This window comes from Ovis canadensis, chromosome 7 (assembly GCF_042477335.2).
Source record: "Ovis canadensis isolate MfBH-ARS-UI-01 breed Bighorn chromosome 7, ARS-UI_OviCan_v2, whole genome shotgun sequence".
Lineage (NCBI taxonomy): Eukaryota > Metazoa > Chordata > Mammalia > Artiodactyla > Bovidae > Ovis > Ovis canadensis.
In genome coordinates this window covers 16,704,945-16,724,696 of record NC_091251.1, presented here as the reverse complement: position 1 = coordinate 16,724,696, position 19,752 = coordinate 16,704,945, and the positions used below count along the sequence as shown (strand labels likewise).

At 42.8% G+C, this 19,752-nt stretch overlaps 1 protein-coding gene across 2 annotated transcripts in view; it reads left to right on the top strand.

The window, feature by feature from the left end:
• Window positions 1-19,752, top strand: part of LOC138443263 (janus kinase and microtubule-interacting protein 2-like) — a 161,557-nt gene that overhangs the window by 135,464 nt on the left and 6,341 nt on the right. The window contains exon 6 of one of the 2 annotated variants that reach the window (XM_070292458.1): window positions 17,911-19,619. The exons of the other annotated variant lie outside the window; for it this stretch is intronic. Within the exon in view, the coding sequence (XP_070148559.1) occupies window positions 17,911-18,246 (336 nt within the window). The 3' untranslated portion in view covers window positions 18,247-19,619. Of the gene's footprint in view, window positions 1-17,910; window positions 19,620-19,752 lie in introns of those variants that run through there. 2 annotated transcript variants of the gene reach the window in all.

Here is a 19,752-nt window from a genome sequence, read left to right as displayed (position 1 = left end):
TCACAACATCACCTGGATTTTTAGAAATGCAGTCTCTAGGTTTTCCCCAGACCTACAGAATCTGAAATATTTGGAGATGAGGCTGAAATCTTCTTTGAACAAGCCCCCTCAGTGATTCTATGGACACTTAAGATGAGAACCACTGCTCTAGGAGCAGCAAGTTACAGTGTTAAGAGGGTATATCAGTTCTGGGAACCCCTGAGAGGCTGTTTACTGCAATGCAGATGTAATGCCCTAAATGATTCATGACTCTTATTTGCTAAGTGATGGGGGTTTATTCAGTCACAATATCCCCCATCCTCTCTTACAAACATAAGTCAGCTGTCAAGCTGTTGTCAGGAAGTGTGGGTTAACAATTCTCTTAAAATCTAGACCTGACCAGGAGATTGTCATTTCCAAAGGATTTTGAATCTGGTTGGCAGCTTGTGTTCATATAACATCTCATTCCTTGTCCATACCTCAGCCTCTGTTTTGGTGAACCTCATCCTTGAAGTATTATCAGCTTTAGACTAGACTATTTGGTAGGTCCTTCAGCCTCAGAGGACTGAGTATATCCAACTCCTTGACAGGTCCCCACTCAGGCATTTATGTTTCTTCAGCTAGTTGGTTTATGCAAAAGTTAGAAACAGATGTAGAGATATTAGCAGAAATCTCTGCATGAGCCAGAAACATTTTTTCTCCCTTGATCTCTGTGAGAAGTGAGAAATTCTTTTTCTGCAAGAAAAAATATATTGTTCAAAGAGATTAGAAGCTCTTCTTGGAAATTTTGTTGCACTTCTGAAATGATCATCTGAATGGTAACTCAGGTGAAAGCAGGAAAATAGAAAGTCACTTGAACAGGTGGAGGCAGAGTTGATGGAGGGTTCAAGGAACCAGTGTCTACCTTGGAAAAAAATCAAGTGGATCAGTTGTTTACTTTCAAAGACAATGCTGACTATGCAAGTCCAGTCTCACTAGGCTCATGACTGCCTACCAACTTGGAGACGTAGGTCTGAATTTCTAGATGTGGAAGCTGGTTCCCTAGTAAATGACAAGATAGGGTAGAAAGAGAATAGATCTCAAAACCTGAAAGTACAAGCTTTGTGTCTCAAATTAACACATATCTGTTTGAACTAGGTCAGATGTGTTCTTCTGAGCTTCCATTTTCTCATTTATGAAATAACAGTAACACCTGGCTTGCAAAGGTTGTGTGAATTCTCTCGCTCTCACCTTCTCTCTCTCTCTCTCTCTGTCTCACACATACACAGGGAACATTCTGTTTTTCTGCAGCCAGGCTTCTGCAAATGCAAATGAGCTCATACATGGCTGGTACAGAGTGGAGCGATGGTGGCCTAACATGCAAGTCCTGACAGACTTCACCAGCACACTACTGTTTCCCTCCATGAGTACCAGCAGCTCATCACAGGGTGTCTCTATACAGCTCAGCATGGCAAGCGTGAAGAATACAGCATTGTCCACGATGTCTAGTCACCCCTTATTTGTGTGGCTCAGTTCAATCCACTGCTCTGTCCAGAAAGCGTTCATAGCATGGTTTTCCCCAGTCTTTGGACATGTTGCCCTTGCTGCCATAACTCAGCAGCCTGACATTCCCTTATACCCCTTCCATCAAGGTACATTCACTTTTAAAGTATTTTTAGGTAAAATTTTTAGATTTATTGTAGTATTTCTCTATGAGGACTTTAACTTTTTTGCTGTACTTTTTATTAGGATTGCTATTATTTTTGTTGATAACCCCAGTTACAAATTTGTACAGATTTTAAGAGGGAGGCTCCTAATAATATTTTTCCTGTAAGTTGTATTTGTTTTAATATGAATGCTAATTTTAGTATTAATTTTATAGAATGCTAGGTTTATCAGGAAGGCAAATATTGCAATTAAGCAGAAATTATGTAATGTATCAGGGGAAAAGAGGAGGAGGGATAAATCTGGAGATTGGCATTGACATATACATGCTGCTAGACATAAAATATACAACTAATAAGAACCTACTGTGTAGCAGAAGGAACGCTTCTCAATACTCTCTAGTGGCCTGTATGGGAAAATAACCTTAAAAAGTGGGTATATGTACATGTATGACTGTTTAACTTTGCTGTACCCCTGAAACTGACACAATATGGTAAATCAACTCTACTCCAATAAAAATTAAAAAGAAATGACAAAAAAGGAAAGGAGTTGCATAATGCACATATGCACACATCCACACTCATATAAATACACGTTTGGATTCCTGGTAGCAGTGGTGAGCTCTTGTCACTCATTTTAATTGAAACTGTTTTTTTGGAGAAGTCACTCTCACCTTTATGACTTCGATGGGGACAAGGATTACCTGTCAGTATTGTGTCTGAAAACACTGGAAACTCATTTGCTCAGCCCCCTTGCAGCACAGGCGGAGGCCCATCAGAGCCCAGCTATGCCAGGACTCTGATGTGAGAGGTAGTGACACTAAAACCCAGAGGCCAGGTGTTGTCAGTCATTTTTTGCGGCAATGATGTCAATGATTTCCTCCTCAGAAGGGTCTTGGGCCATAGCTTTTGTCTTCTTAATTCCTGCTTAGCCTGGAGCTAGGTCGTCGGGGGTATGAGACATGAGTTACCCAGTGTGCTTTCAAAACACTTGTCTGCTTAACTCAGTCAGAATTAGCTTCTGTTTATCGCTATGAAAAATTCTAGCTGACGTAGTAGTTGTTATAAGAATATGATTATTTTTTTAAACGTTTCCCACATCTACTATGCTTTAAGTGATACCCAAATCATCAAATTACCTGTCTGTTCCAGGTATCTATTGCTCCATTTGACACACCACCCTGAAATCTTAGTCACTTAAAACAATAATGTACCTTTATCTTACATGTTTCTATGGGTTGACTGGGCCCAGGCAGGGGATTCCGTCTTGAAGTCTCTTATGTAGCTGTAGTAAGGAAGTGGCTGGCACTGGGGTTATTATCTGAAGGATGGACTGAGGTAGTTGCCCAGGATGGTTTCATCACTTGCATGTCTGGTTCCTTGTCCTCTTTTTACATGGTGTTTCATCCTCTGGGGCCTCTTCTGGTAGCCTGGGGCTTTTCACAGCATGCTAATCTCAGAGCAGTTATGCTTGGTAGCTGGATTCCAAGAAGCAGGAAGTTAGCACTTTAAAGGTAACACTTGGAATTGACAAGGTATCACTTTGTATGCTGTTGAAGTAGTCACAGGGCCTGCCGAGGTCCAAGGGTATGGAGAAATGGAGAAATGAACTCTAGTTCTTAGAGTGAGACTGGCAATATCAGGGATATTTCTGTGGTCAGCTTTGGAAAATGCAGTCTGTCACGCTACATGTACTGTCCAGAGAATAATGTGGAAAACAGTCAGCAATATTTTTTTAAAAAATTATTTTTCACTGATGTATATAGTTGATCTATGATGTCTCAAGTCTACAGAAAAGTGACTCAGTTATACGTTTGCTGCTGTTTTTAGTCACAAGTCACATCCAACTCTGTAGTCTGCCAGGCTGCTCTGTCCATGGGACCTTGCCTGGGAAATCCCATGGACAGAGAAGCCTGGCAGAGTACAGTCCATGGGGTTGCATAAGAGTTGGACATGACTTAATGACTATGCATGCACACAATAATTAATGATGTTGAGCATCTTGTTGGCCATCTGTGTGTCTTCTTTGCAAAAATACCTATTAGGTCTCCTGCCCATTTGTAATTGGGTTATGTTTCTTTGATATTGAGGTGTCTGAGCTGTTTGTATCAGCAATGTGGTTTTTAAAAGGTAAAGCACTCGCTCTTAGGGGTAATGCTGTGCTGTGCTTAGTCCCTCAGTCGTGTACAGTTCTTTGTGACCCCGTGAACTATAGCCCGCCAGGCTCCTCTGTCATGGGGATTGTCCAGACAAGAACACTGGAGTGGGTTGCCATGCCCTCCTCCAGGGAATCTTCTCAACCCAGGGGTCAAACCTAGGTCTCCTGCATTGCAAATGGATTCTTTTCCATCTGAGCCACTAGGGAAGCCCAAGGGGGTAATATTAGCTGTGAATAATACAGAAAATGTACAGTAGTATCGTCTTTAAAGAAAAGTATTAACTTCTCAGTGGAGAGAGCCCCCCCACCCCCATCCACTTCACATGAGGTGGCATATTTTATGGCAAATAATACGGTGTAATTTGGAGACCTTTTAGAATTTCAGAATTTAAGAGAAAAGTTCTCTTCCAGTTATTAACTTTTGTCATTACTTGGGGAAATCTATCAGGTGAAGAAATTGGTCAGTAGTCTTCTAGCTTGTAAAGCTTTGGAATTGAGTGTTAAAAAAAAAAAAAGTAAATGAAAAAGATAGTAAATAAACTACTGAGCAGCAGGCATTTTCCTGAGGTACCTGATACATGAGTGCACCATTAAGGAAGAGGGACGGCACTTCTGAATTCCATTCTGATGGTCAGAAACTGAGCATATGTCTAAACACAGCTTGATTTACCATCATGCTGCCCAAATGATAGTCTGTTTACCTTCACTCTAAGCTGTCTCTCCTTATGGCTATGCTTCAGGGATATATAATAAAGCATGCATTGTCTCTGATCTCTATTGCATCTGACTCTTAAAGATAGTTTTTCTTATTTACTATTTTGACATCATTGCTTGGGCAACATACACTCTTAGTAGCAAGTACCTAACAGAAATAAAGGTTCATACAGTCAAAGCTATGGTTCTTCTAGTAGTCATGTGTGGATGTGAGAGCTGCATCATAAAGAAAGCTGAGTGCCAAAGAATTGATGTTTTCGAATTGTGGTGTTGGAAAAGACTCTTGAGAGTCCCTTGGACAGCAAGGAGATCAAACCTGTCATCCTAGAGGAAATCAGTCCTGAATATTCATTGGAAGGACTGATGCTGAAGCTGAAGTTCCAATACTTTGGCCACCTAAGGTGAAGAGCCAACCCATCGGAAAAGACCCTGATGCTAAGAAAGATTGAAGGCAGGAGGAGAAGGGGGTGAAAGAGGATGAGATAGTTGGATGGCATCACCGACTCAATGGACATGAGTTTGAGGAAACTCTGGGAGATACTGAAGGACAGAGAAGCCTGGCGTGCTGCAGTCCATGGGATTGCAAAGAGTCAGACGTGATTTAGCAACTTAAGAACAACAGAAATACCTCTACTGGTTGCACAAAGCTTCTGAATCTAGCTTTTAAAAAAGAATAGTCTATTCATCCTGGGGCTTTTCCAAGCTTGACCAGGAAAGTGTCTTGCTGTTCTGGAGCATTAGGGGTTTAAGGTCTGATGTATAGTTTCTGTTTCATGTACCCCATTGGGACTAAGGTTCTTTCCATTTGATTAACAGAATGAGCCAAAAGTTCTCAGTGATGTTTCTCTGGATCTTGGTTCACTAATTTCTGCTTTGCTTCTGTCAAGGTTATATATAGCAAGGTTCCTATAAGATCCTTAGAGTCTTAAGGCCTAATATTATGTTCCCCTTCACGTAAAGTTTTCATGGGCTTCTTCGCATTGTTGTTGTTCAGTCGCTCAGTCATGTCCAACTCTTTGTGACCCCATGGACTGCAGCATGCCAGGCTTCCCTGTCCGTCACCAACTCCTGGAGCTTGCTCAAACTCATGTCCATCGACTCAGTGATGCCATCCAACCATCTTGTCCTCTGTTATCCTTTTCTCCTGCCTTCAGTCTTTCCCAGCATCAGGACATTTTCCAGTGAGTCAGATCTGTGCATCAGGTGCCCAAAGTATTGGAGCTTCAGCTTCAGCATCAGGCCTTCTAATGAATATTCAGGGTTGATTTCCTTTAGGATTGACTGGTTTGATCTCCTTGCAATGGACTCTCAAGAGTCTTTGCTAGCAGCACAGTTTGAAAACATCAGTTCTTCAGTGTTCAGCCTGGTTCATGGTCCAACTCTTGCATTCATACATGACTATTGGAAAAACCATAGCTTTGACTATACGAAACTTTGACAGCAAGTGATGTCTCTGCTTTTTAATGTACTGCCTAGGTTAGCCATAGCTTTCCTTCCAAGGAGCAAATGTCTTTTAATTTCATGGCTGCAGTCACCATCTGGAGTGATTTTGGAGCCCAAGAAAATAAAGTCTGTCACTGTTTCCATTGTTTACCTATGTGTTTGCCATGAAGTGATGGGAGCAGATTCCATGATCTTAGTTTTTCAAATATTGAGTTTTAAGCCAGCTTTTTCACTCTCCTATTTCACCAACTTTATCACTAGGCTTTATCAATAGGTTCTTTAGTTCCTCTTCACTTTCTGCTGTAAAGATGGTATCTTCTGCATATCTGAAGTTATTGATACTTCTCCCAGCGATCTTGATTCCAGCTTGTGCTTCATCCAGCCTGGGATTTCTCATGATGTACTGTGTGTATAGTTAAATAAGAACGGTGACAATATACAGCCCTGATGTATGGCTTTCCCAATTTTGAACCAGTGTGTTGTTCTCTCCATTATCTTTGCCTTTTCATTATTATCAGCACTATCCTTTACATGAGTTGGTTGTTTCTTAGATTCAAGTGACATAGGACCAAACTTTGGCTTAGGGCTTCCTTGGTAGCTCAGCTGGTAAAGAATCTACCTGTAATTCAGGAGACCCTGGTTCAGTTCTGAGATCAGGAAGATTCCCTTGAGAAGGGATAGGCTACCCACTCCAGTATTCTTGGACTTCCCTGGTAGCTAAGACAGTAAAGAATATGCCTGTAATGCAGAAGACCTGGGTTCAATCTTGGATTGGGAAGATCCTCTGGAGGAGGGCATGGGCAACCCACTCCAGTATTATTGCCTGGAGAATCCCCATGGACAGAGGAGCCGGGTGGGCCACAGCGCATGGGGTCACAGAGTGAGACACGACTGAGTGACTAAGTACATTTCAGTTCAGTTCAGTCCCTCAGTCGTCTCCGACTCTTTGCGACCCCATGAATCGCAGCACGCCAGGACTCCCTGTCCATCACCAACTCCGGGAGTTCACTCAGACTCACGTCCATCGAGTCCATGATGCCATCCAGCCATCTCATCCTCGGTCGTCCCCTTCTCCTCCTGCCCCCTATCCCTCCCAGCATCAAGGTCTTTTCCAGTGAGTCAACTCTTCGCGTGAGGTGGCCAAAGTACTGGAGTTTCAGCTTTAGCATCATTCCTTCCAAAGAAATCCCAGGGCTGATCTCCTTCAGAATGGATTGGTTGGATCTCCTTGAAGTCCAAGGGACTCTCAAGAGTCTTCTCCAACACCACAGTTCAAATGCATAAATTCTTCAGTGCTCAGCCTTCTTCACAGTCCAACTCTCAAATCCATACACGACTACTGGAAAAACCATAGCCTTGACTAGACGGACATTAGTCGGCAAAGTAATGTCTCTGCTTTTGAATATGCTATCTAGGTTGATCATAACTTTTCTTACAAGGAGTAAGCATCTTTTAATTTCATGGCTGCAGTCACCATCTTCGGTGATTTTGGAGCCCAAAACAATAAAGTCTGACACTGTTTCCACTGTTTCCCCATCTATTTCCCATGAAGTTATGGGACCGGATGCCATGATCTTCGTTTTCTAAATGTTGAGCTTTAAGCCAACATTTTCACTCTCCTCTTTTACTTTCATCAAGAGGCTTTTTAGTTCCTCTTCACTTTCTGCCATAAGGGTGGTGTCATCTGCATATCTGAGGTTATTGATATTTCTCCTGGCAATCTTGATTCCAGCTTGTGTTTCTTCCAGTCCAGCGTTTCTCATAATGTACTCTGCATTGAAATTAAATAAGCAGGGTGACAATATACTGCCTTGACGTACTCCTTTTCCTATTTGGAACCAGTCTATTGTTCCATGTCCAGTTTTAACTGTTGCTTCCTGGCCTGTATACAGATTTCTCAGGAGACAGGTCAGGTGGTCTGGTATTCCCATCTCTCTCAGAATTTTCCACAGTTTATTGTGATCCACACAGTCAAAGGCTTTGGCATAGTCAATAAAGCAGAATTAGATGTTTTTTCTAGAACTCTCTTGCTTTTTCCATGATCCAGTGGATGTTGGCAATTTGATCTCTGGTTCCTTTGCCTTTTCTAAAACCAGCTTGAACATCAGAAAGTTCACAGTTCACGTATTGCTGAAGCCTGGCTTGGAGAATTTTGAGCATTACTTCACTAGTATGTGAGATGACTGCAATTGTGCAGTAGTTTGAGCATTCTTTGGCATTGCCTTTCTTTGGGATTGGAATGAAAACTGACCTTTTCCAGTCCTGTGGCCACTGCTGAGTTTTCCAAATGTGCTGGCATATTGAGGGCAGCACTTTCACAGCATCCTCTTTCAGGATTTGAAATAGCTCAACTGGAATTCCATCACCTCCACTAGCTTTGTTTGTAGTGATGCTTTCTAAGGCCCACTTGACTTCACATTCCAGGATGTCTGGCTCTAGATGAGTGATCACATCATCGTGATTATCTGGGTCATGAAGATGTTTTTTGTACAGTTCTCTGTGTGTTCTTGCCATCTCTTCTTAATATCTTCTGCTTCTGTTAGGTCCATACCATTGCTTCTGTTAGGTCCATACTATTTCTGTCCTTTATTGAGCCCATCTTTGCATGAAATGTTCCCTTGGTATCTCTAATTTTCTTGAAGAGATCTCTAGTCTTTCCCATTCTGTTCTTTTCCTCTATTTCTTTGCATTGATCTCTGAAGAAGGCTTTCTTATTTCTTCTTGCTATTCTTTGGAACTCTGCATTCAGATGCTTATATCTTTTGTTTTCTCCTTTGCTTTTTGCTTCTCTTCTTTTCACAGCTATTTGTAAGGCCTCCCCAGACAGCCATTTTGCTTTTTTGCCTGTCTTTTCTATGGGGATGGTCTTGATCCCTGTCTCCTGTACAATGTCACGAACCTCATTCCATAGTTCATCAGGCACTCTATCTATCAGATCTAGGCCTTTTAATCTATTTCTTACTTCCACTGTATAATCATAAGGGATTTGATTTAGGTCATACCTGAATGGTCTAGCGGTTTTCCCTACTTTCTTCAATTTGAGTCTGAATTTGGCAATAAGGAGTTTATGATCTGAGCCACAGTCATCTCCTGGTCTTGTTTTTGTTGACTATATAGAGCTTCTCCATCTTTGGCTGCAAAGAATATAATCAATCTGATTTTGGTGTTGAACATCTGGTGATGTCCATGTGTAGAGTCTTCTCTTGTGTTGTTGGAGGAGGGTGTTTGCTATGACCAGTGCATTTTCTTGGCAAAACTCTGTTAGTCTTTGCCCTGCTTCATTCTGCATTCCAAGGCCAAATTTGCCTGTGACTCCAGGTGTTGTTTGACTTCCTACTTTTGCATTCCAGTCCCCTATAATGAAAAGGACATCTTTTTTGGGTGTTAGTTCTAAAAGGTCTTGTAGGTCTTCATAGAACCGTTCAACTTCAGCTTCTTCAGCATTACTGGTTGGGGCATAGACTTGAATGATATTGAATGGTTTGCCTTGGAGATGAACAGAGATCATTCTGTTGTTTTTGAGATTGCATCCAAGTACTGCATTTCGGACTCTTTTGTTGACCATGATGGCTACTCCATTTCTTCTGAGGGATTCCTGCCCACAGTAGTAGATATAATGGTCATCTGAGTTAAATTCACCCATTCCAGTCCATTTTAGTTCACTGATTCCTAGAATGTTGACATTCATTCTTGCCCTCTCTTGTTTGATCACTTCCAATTTGCCTTGATTCATGGACCTGACATTCCAGGTTCCTATGCAATATTGCTCTTTACAGCACTGGATTTTGCTTCTATCACCAGTCACATCCACAGCTGGGTATTGTTTTTGCTTTGGCTCCATCCCTTCATTCTTTCTGGAGTTTTTTCTCCACTGATCTCCAGTAGCATATTGGGCACCTACTGACCTGGGAAGTTCCTCTTTCAGTATCCTATTTTTTTGCCTTTTCATACTGTTCATGGGGTTCTTAAGGCAAGAATACTGAAATGGTTTGCCATTCCCTTCTCCAGTGGACCACATTCTGTCAGACCTCTCCACCATGACCCGCCTGTCTTGGGTTGCCCCGCGGGCATGGCTTAGTTTCATTGAGTTAGACAAGGCTGTGTGGTCCCAGTGTGATTAGATTGACTAGTTTTCTGTGATTATGGTTTCAGTGTGTCTGCCCTCTGATGCCCTCTTGCAACACCTACCATCCTACTTGGGTTTCTCTTACCTTGGACGTGGGGTATCTCTTCATGGCTGCTCCAGCAAAGCGCATCCACTGCTCCTCACCTTGGATAAGGGGTATCTCCTCACTGCTGCCCTTCCTGAACTTCAATGTCGGATGGCTCCTCTAGGCCTTCCTGCACCCACGCAGCCACCACTCCTTGGACGTGGGGTTGCTCCTCCTGGCTGCCGCCCCTGGCCTCGGACGCGGGGTGCCTCCTACCGGCCACTGCCCCTGACCTCGGACGTGGGGTAGCTCCTGCACTGTAGCAGCCTGGCACTCTCAGCTCTGCCCCTGACCTCTGATGTGGGGTAACTCCTCTTGGCCACCGCCCTTTGGGCATGGCATCCTCCCGGCTTCTGCCCCTGACTTTGGACATGGGGCAGCTCCTCTCAGCCTTGTTTAGTGCAGCGGCCGGAACTGCCGGCGTTTAGTGCACTGGCCACAGCCGCCTGTACATTTAGTGCTAATAAAGTACTTCCCTGGTGGCTCAGAGGTTAAAGCGTCTGCTCGCAATGCGGAAGACCTGGGTTTGATCCCTGGGTTGGGAAGATCCCATGCAGAAGGAAATGGCAACCCACTCCAGTATTCTTGCCTGGAGAAGAATCCCATGGGCAGAGGAGCCTGGTGGGCTACATTCCACGGGGTCACAAAGAGTCGGACACAACTGAATGACTTAACTTTGACTAACTTTCAAAGTACATTTATTCGCCCAGGAAGGTCAAAGGCCCAGGGGCTGTGCTGATTTCAGACAAGGTTGGATTTAATGCTTCAACAGTTGAGCTGTTGTTAGAGGAGGCAAAATGAATTTTAGGGAGGTAATCCACAGCTGTGTATGTTCTATTATTAGCATAATTATTTTTAAGCTACCACTATTTATACTGTCCCTTTAGTCCCCAGTACCTGGCACAGTAGCTGCATAATCCATGTTGAAGGGATGGGTTCTTTACTAGTGACAAAGGTGAGGTCAGTCCTCTCAGCCACCGGTCAGACAAGACAGGGCTGGTGAGATTCAGGGGCATAAGTGAAGAGAACAGTCTTCCCTTGAAGCATCAATAGTATATCAGACTTTAAAGCAGTTCTTCAGATCTCTGTTATTAGATTGTTTTGATTACATAGGAAGCATTTGCACATGTTATAAAGTGAAGTACACTTGATATCGCTATATAAATGGGTGGTTTTAAGTCTTTCCTCAGTGAGTCTGACACACTTCACTTTCAGCCAGGTTGGAATGCATCCAAAATGTGCTTGCAGATGTTGCAGAGGCACCTGCATTCTATTGCCTCCCTGTCTGAGCAAACGTCTTCCCACCCCTTGGACGGGGGAGGACGGAGGCAGAAGAGAGAGGAGGAAATTGCGAAGTCAGCTCCAGCAGTGCAGAGGGATGGTTCTTTCTTTTGCATCGTTCCACTCCTACTGCTTACTTTTTCTACCCTCTAAGCAGAGAAAGGCAGGACCAAGACTTTTGGTGGAGGACAGGACACAGAAGATTATGTAACTATTTCTAAATTCTCCCAAGAGTGGTACTGAAAATGACATATAGCTAGTACCATTCTGTATGCATAGAGATGAGATAATTCATTACTAGCACCATTGTATATGCATAGAGCAGAATTCTTTCATTACATATAATGCATGTTTTAGAGCAGTAGAGAATAATTCTCTCATAGAACTCTGCTTGAGAAAGGGTGAGTTAGATCTTGGTAAATCATCAGCTTTGTTTTATTTGAGCCCCCTATTGTCTGTTAAAGAAAAGAAGCTTCATTATTTCTCTGGCCATGAACAGGAATGCAAACTGGGAACTGCTAAGTACACACACATAGACACATGTATGTATGTGTGCACATATAACATATCGGTACAATACATATCGTGTTTGATATATTATATATATATATACCCAATGTCCAATATACATTATATATTTCAAAAGATATGTGCATATATATGTATATGTGTATACATACATGTATACACACACTTGAAGTTCTTTTTTCACCTTGGGAAGGAAGGAGCAGTGTGGCGTCCTGAGTGTGAAGGAGAGAAAACCCCTCCTCAGTACCCAGGGCTCCCCTTCAGAGATGCAGAAATTGCTGTTGAGGAGCATCCCAGTGGCCCAGTGTTAGCAGGAAAAGACAGTGTGGTCAACTGCACCCCGCCCCCATCACTGGACTCTCTAGGCCTGCTCTGCGAAGGGCGAGTGTCTTCCCCCTTGACAACACTGTGGGCGCCCTGGGCCGTGGTCGCTGTGGTTGCGTGTCTGCTTGGGGGGGAGAGCCAGGTGGATCTCGTGGAGAAGCACTTTTCCTGTCGCCTCCTCCCTGCCCAGCATGGCAGCCCTTCTGGTGGGAAGAGGCCCCTCCCTTCTGCAGAAGGCTGAGCTTCGCCACTGCCTTGCCCTTTTCCATGAAGTAAATGAAAAGATTCTTTTGACATATCTGTCTTCGATTTCAGTGCCTGGAATGAGAGCTCCAAAGACGGGTATAGAACCGTGAGTCTTCTGACAGAGTTACAGGCGGTGTCAGAACTATGGGGTAGAGACAGATGGGGCCTCTGTGCCCTTGGTCATGGCTCCGAGCAGCAGCGAGCCCAGAGACTATGAAAGGAGCAGCCATGACCCAGGTCAGAGATCCAGATGGGGCATCTAGGGTTAGAAGAATCCTCCTGTCTTTCCTATGAAGTAAAGATCCTTTCGCGGTCTGCACAGACCACATAGGAGTTGAATACCTTGAGTTTGCATAATGCTTTTCATCTCGCTACTTCAAAACACTTCTTTGGAGAGAATTTCTAAACAGAGAAATGAGAAGAAAATCGAAGCTTGATTGTCATAGCCTAACTCTGATTTTATAACATACTGAGCCAGAACCGTCTGTCATGTCACTTAATATTCCGGTGCTTTTTTTTTCCCTTCTCTCTCCACTGACTGCTTCTCAGGGGTAATTTAACAAGATCCAGCAGAGGATTTCATCAGTCAGGGCTACATTATGAAATTTTTACTCCCTGCAGGCAATTTGGTGAGCAACTTTTCAAAGCTGATTTTTCATTAGAAAGAAGATGGGAAGCTGGGGATTAAGTGGGAACAAAACAAACTGGCAAGGATATGTATTACAGCTGTTAAGTCAAACAAACAATGAGTCATCTGGTTTTGCCTCAGTTTTTCTCTGTGGAAGCTGCCCTGCCTGCGGACTGTGCTGCCTTTTTGTATTTGTAAACTGCAAATAGGTTTTAAAACATTATTCTGATAAAGGGTGGATTCACTTTATTCTTGTTCCCTAAGGGCTGACCTAAGGATTGGATTTAGGAGTGGATTTTATTAATAAAAACTGTTCAAATATTTCACGATTTAAGTATTTATTTAATCCTTCATTTTTAAATTAAAATTCAACTGTCCTATTTCACATAGCCTTAGCCTAGGAAAAAGTAAAGTTTATCTTTTATTCTGGCAGCATTAGCGTGAAATATTTGCTTCATCACAAAACAAACTGAAAGAGCAATTTGAAATCAGGTCAAATAAAATCAAAAGTCAGTTTGGATAATAGTCTTTTCCTCTATCCTTGCAGGGTTAAATTTTTCATAAGAGAAAAAAAATGTAGCAACAGAGAAAAAGGGCAAAAAATGAAAATAATAAAAACAGATCACTATGAAATTGTGTAGAACGTTTTATGACAAATTGCTGCTGGTGACAAGTGTATATGTATGGAAATACTGCACTTATATCTTCATTAATTTGTTAAATATTTATAAAGTACCCAGTGTGTAACAACTATAGAAGTGATGCAAGCAAAGTGATTTTAGAAGGTCAAGCTTCACAAACTCAAATGGCCAAGGAATATAGATGAGTGATTGTGACCAAAGCCGTAGGGGTGACCAGGCAAACAGAGAATGTTTATTCAGTTTAAAACATTCATATTGAATTTAAAGATTACTCAGGACCTGCTATGGACTTTCCATCTTCCATTCCTGGAACATGGAAGAGAAAGTCAACTCTTACAGAAAATCTTTTATTTACTTCTATTTATATTGAACCTTGCAGGTTTCCCTGGTGGCTCAGAAGGTTAAGAATCCACATGCAGTGTGGGAGACCTGGGTTCAGTCTCTGGGTTGGGAAGATCCCCTGGGGAAGGAAATGGCTACCCACTCCAGTATTCTTGCCAGGAGAATTCCGTGGACAGAGGAGCCTGGCAGGGTATAGTAGTCCATAGAGTCGCAAAGAGTCGGACACTACTGAGCAACTTTCACTTGCAGAATGAGTAAAACTCCCTGCCCTCACCACCAAAAAAGGAAAAGAGCAGGAAGGGCATTCTAACCTGAGACGTCTCACAAGCGCAAGCCTAACTGGCAGGGGAGAAGAGCCTTTGTGGGTCGGGTGAGGTCTTGAATGCCTGTGTGAGGAGTTTGAACTTTATTTATTGCGCATAGAATAGAATTTTTAGATCTGCTCCAAGTGTCTCCTTTTCCCAGGTACTGTGGCTCAGAAATGTGGCTACCATTCCACCTGTCAGTCTGGCCCAAACCTAACAGCTACCATTTTCTACTTTCTTTTTCTCTCAGACCTCAGGGGCAGAGTCATGTTTTGTGGACGTGAATCTCATAAATTGGTGATGGGTTCTCTTCAAGAGAAAGGCCATATAGCCAGGTGCAAATATGAGTATTTCGGATGGTCTGTGCACGTGGCAAGAAACCCACTTCTGCAGAATTTATATCAAAACCATCACTGGAATCTGCTGCCTCTATCTTGAAAAATACATTTCCAGACCCAACTGCTTCTCTTGACATCCACCACTACTTCTACAGAACAAGCAACCGTCAGCTCTGGTATTTGTTGTTGTTGAGTCACTCAGTGGTGTCTGACTCTTTGCAGCCCATGGACAGCAGCACACCAGGATTCCCTGTCCTTCACTGTCTCCCAGAGATTGCTCAAACTCATGCCCATTGAGTCGGTGATGCCGTCCAAGCATCTCACCCTCTGTTGCTCTTTTCTCCTCCTACCCTCAATGTTTCCCAGCATCAGAGTCTTTCCCAATGAGTCAGCTCTTCGCATCAGGTGGCCATTCAGTTCAGTTCAGTTCAGTTCAGTTCAGTTCAGTCGCTCAGTCGTGTCCGACTCTTTGCAGCACGCCAGGCCTCCCTGTCCATCACCAACTCCCGGAATTCACTCACACTCACATCCATCGAGTCAGTGATGCCATTCAGCCATCTCATCCTCTGTCGTCCCCTTCTCCTCCTGCCTCCAATCCCTCCCAGCATCAGAGTCTTTTCCAATGAGTCAACTCTTCACATGAGGTGGCCAAAGTACTGGAGTTTCAGCTTTAGCATCATTTCTTCCAAAGAAATCCCAGGGCTGATCTCCTTCAGAATAGACTGGCTGGATCTCCTTGCAGTCCAAGGGACTCTCAACAGTCTTCTCCAACACCACAGTTCAAAAGCATCAATTCTTCGGCACTCAGCCTTCTTCACAGTCCAACTCTCACATCCATAAATGACCACAGGAAAAACCATAGCCTTGACTAGATGGACCTTTGTTGGCAAAGTAATGTCTCTGCTTTTGAATATACTACCTGGGTTGGTTATAACTTTTCTTCCAAGGAGTAAGCGTCTTTTAATTTCATGTCTGCAGTCACCATCTGCAGTGATTTTGGAGCCCAAAAAATAAAGTCTGACACTGTTTCCACTGTTTCCCCATCTGTTTCCCATGAAGTGATGGGACCGGATGCCATGATCTTTGTTTTCTGAATGTTGAGCTCTAGGCCAATTTTTTCACTCTCCTCTTTTACTTTCATCAAGAGGCTTTTTAGTTCTTCTTCACTTTTTGCCATAAGGGTGGTGTCATCTGCATATCTGAGGTTATTGATATTTCTCCTGGCAATCTTGATTCCAGCTTGTGTTTCTTCCAATCCAGCGTTTCTCATGATGTACTCTGCATAGAAGTTAAATAAGCAGAGTGACAATATACAGACTTGACGTACTCCTTTTCCTATTTGGAACCAGTCTGAAGCCTGCAATTCTACCCCCCCAACTGGTCCCCCTGCTGACTCTTTTGCCCTGCTGCAGTCTGTTCCAGACACCTCAGGCAGAATGTTCCTCTTAAAGTCTAAATAAGATCACATCATCTCTTTCCTGAAGATCCTTCAGTGACTATCTACCATACAAAGAATAAAATCCAGAGTCCTTCCTCTGGGTTTCAAGCTTCTAGTGTATAGCCTCTACTTCCTCCTCAGGCAACATCTCTGCCCCTCTCCCCACTGATCACTCCACTGCAACTACGCTGGCTTCCTGGCTGTTCCTTTAACAAGTCAAGCACTCCACTGCCTTAGGGCCTTTGTATTTGTTTTTCCCTGTGCTTGGATCACCCTTTCCATAATATTTTCACATCTCTCCCCATCATTTTATATAGCCTTAGCTAGAATGTCCCCTTCTGATCACCCTGTCTAAATGTACCACTCTTTAACCTCTATCCCTTTACTTTTACTTTATAGTCTTTATCACTGCTTACTTTATTATTGATTTTTCATGTTATTGTCTATTGTCCCCACTGCATGTAAACTCCGTAAAGGCAGAAATTTTTATCTGTTTTACTCCTCTTTTCCCGAAGCCTAACAAAGTACCTGCCACAGAGAATAGTGTAAATCCTTTTCTGGAGATAGATGGGATTCTTCAAAGCCTCCACAATTTTTCAAACCCAGCGTTTCCTTTTTAAAAAAAATTCCAGACATACCAAGAAGGAGGACCAAAAGAAAAGAAACAGAAAGTAGAATGATACCTTTAGATGACCCACTTAATGAAATTATCAGGCACAAACTCTATATTAATTAATACCTTTTTTAAAAGCCAGATTAAACATATAAGACATGATGAAGATACAGATGCAATGTGATAAAAAGATCTAACATGAGTACAGTGGGACTTCTAGGGGAAAAAAAGAAGAAATAGGCTAAAAATAATGGCCAAGAATCTTTCAAAAGTCATTCAAAAAAAACCTTGCCACGAATTCAATCAGCTCTCCAAGCGTCTGAAGGGTTAGTGTTAGTCGCTCAGTCGTGTCCAACTCTTTGCAACCCCATGGATTGTAGCCCACCAGGCTTCTTTGTCCCTGGGATTCTCCAGCAAGAGTACTGGAGTGGGTTTCCACGCCCTTCTCCAGGGGATCTTCCTGACCCACCGATCGAACCCAGGTCTGCTGCAGTGCAGGCTGATTCTTTACCGTCTGAACCACCACCCTGAAGGGATAAATACAAAGCAAAGCACGATGAGGTGCATCATTGGAACACTGCTGAAGGTGACAGAGAGAATGCCTTAAAGAAGAAGGAGGAGGGAAGGGAAGAAAGGGAGGGGAGAGGAAGGAGAGGGGAAAGGAAGGTAGGAAATTAGGCACTTCCTTCAACAGAATGACAATAGGACTGACAAATCAGGTCACATTGGAGGATGTGGCCAAAGAGGGCCAGTGGCGCTCAGAAGGCAGCGTAATGGCATCTTTAAAGTGCTAAAGGAAAATGATTGTGCTCAGTCACATCAGTCGTGTCCGACTCTTTGTAAGCCTATGGACCATGGCCCGCCAGGCTCCTTTGTCCATGGGATGCTCCAGGCAAGGATACTGGAGTGGGTTACCATTTCCTTCTCCAGGAAAAAAAATAATTACCAAAAGGTAGAACTATGTTACCTTTTCTGATCCACAGAAATGTAGGTGATAACCTCCCTGTGATCTTCTCAATGTGGAAACCAGTTCTTCCAAGGCCTCCTACCAACACTGGCTCGCTCACTTCCTCTGCAGGCCACCCAGAGCTCACCTCGGGGCTCCCGTCCAAGCCCTGCGCCCTCTGCACACTCTCATCCCCAGCTGCTGCTCCTCTGCCCTCACCTGTACTCCATAGCATTGCTTCCTGCTTACCCAGCGACTACAGACCGGCTCCAGGCTGGGAAAACCAGTGAACCTCTCTACCATCCAGTGGTCCGAGTTATACCTCCCACAAGGTCTGAACTCCTGTGTTTGTCCTTTCTTAAGAATTCTCTCAAATTCTCAAATAATCTCTCCCAATCTCTCAAATTCTCAAATAGGATGCCACCTAGAGTTTCCTTATACTTTATAGTCACTCTTATCAGGGTGTAGTAATTCTTTATTGTCTATTAACATTATTAAGCTTCTACTGTTAAGCCACTGATTGGACTCAGATTAATACAAAAGACTATGTCAAAATGATAAAGGGCCATTTCACCAAAGAAACAGCAAATTCTAAATTTGAATTCAGCTAATACAACTTCAAATTACACAAAACAAAAATGGACATAACTAAAAAGAGAAATGAATTAATGTATCAGCATAGAAATTTAATATCTCATAGTAACTGAAAGAAAAAAGCAAATCTCTATATTCCAAAGCTGTTCTTTGTATAAACATCCTTGAAAAGGTGTCTCAGAACAGAAGCAGCCTGTGCCTCTATACACAAAATTTGCAGAAATTCAAGAGACTCTGTGGAAAATTATCTCCCAACAGTTGTTTGGTGGTATATGGGTAAAGAAAAGTTTAAATATTTTTCCTTAGCAGGCAAGTTTAATTTTTCTTGCTTAAAGCATTTGACTAATATTTTTTTAATGTGAGATTTGCACTATGTATAATACATTGGTGGAAGACCAAATGTTCCTGGGCCCTTATATGAGAACTATAAGGGCCCAAGTATTCCAAATATAAGGGACCAAATATTCCTGGGCCCTTTTTCTTTTTTGGAGGAGAAAGAAAGAGTGGCTTTATTACTTTGGCAGGCAAAGGGGGAACACATTAGGCTAGTGCCTCAAGACCTGTGCCCCTGAGAAGTCTTAATAGATGAAATGAAGCTTATTCAGTATCATTATCCACGTCCACTCTCAGTTAAGTGTTCACTGATAACTCGGGCAGCTCTAACTGGAGTGCCTTAAAAATAACACCGGTTAGTATAAATTCTGCCATGTCCATGTAAAACCCAGCACAAGTCTCATTTACAACAAGATAATGTCTCATCTTAAATTAAATGGACATTTAATGCCTTGGAAGAATATAGAAATAGGGGCTTGGGATTGTCTGGGAAAGGAGAGAAGGGCTAAGAATGTACAACAGGAAGAGCTACCTGATTCCATTACTTAACCATACACAGAGAGAGAAGCTTTTCTCTGAATGCACAGCAGCGCTGACCTCCCCTCAGGTATCATGACATAAGTTGGACTTCACTTCATCAGTTCCAGTGTGGAGGGCACCAGCAGACTTTGGAGTCAGATATTCCAGCCTTTATGGCTGACTAGCTTTGAGAGTTGTGCATAAGTTTCACGTTTTTGCTCCTTAACTGGGAAGCAGATATAATAATGGCACTTACCTCATAGGGCCATTGTGAAGAGTAAATTCTGAAAAGTGCTCGTATAGAGTCTAGTATACATTGTCAGTAAATGGTAGCTCATATAGTTGTTGAAAAGACATTAGTGATGATGGTCTTAATGATATATGGGGAAAAAAAAAAAAAACCATGTCTTGTCCTCTATTCATATTCCTCACATACGTGAGAAAAAAGCCATTCTGTAAATCACCAGTGGTGAGTGTAGACTCGCCATCAGAGTGATGAGGCATCTCTGATGCTCGGTGCACCTCCAG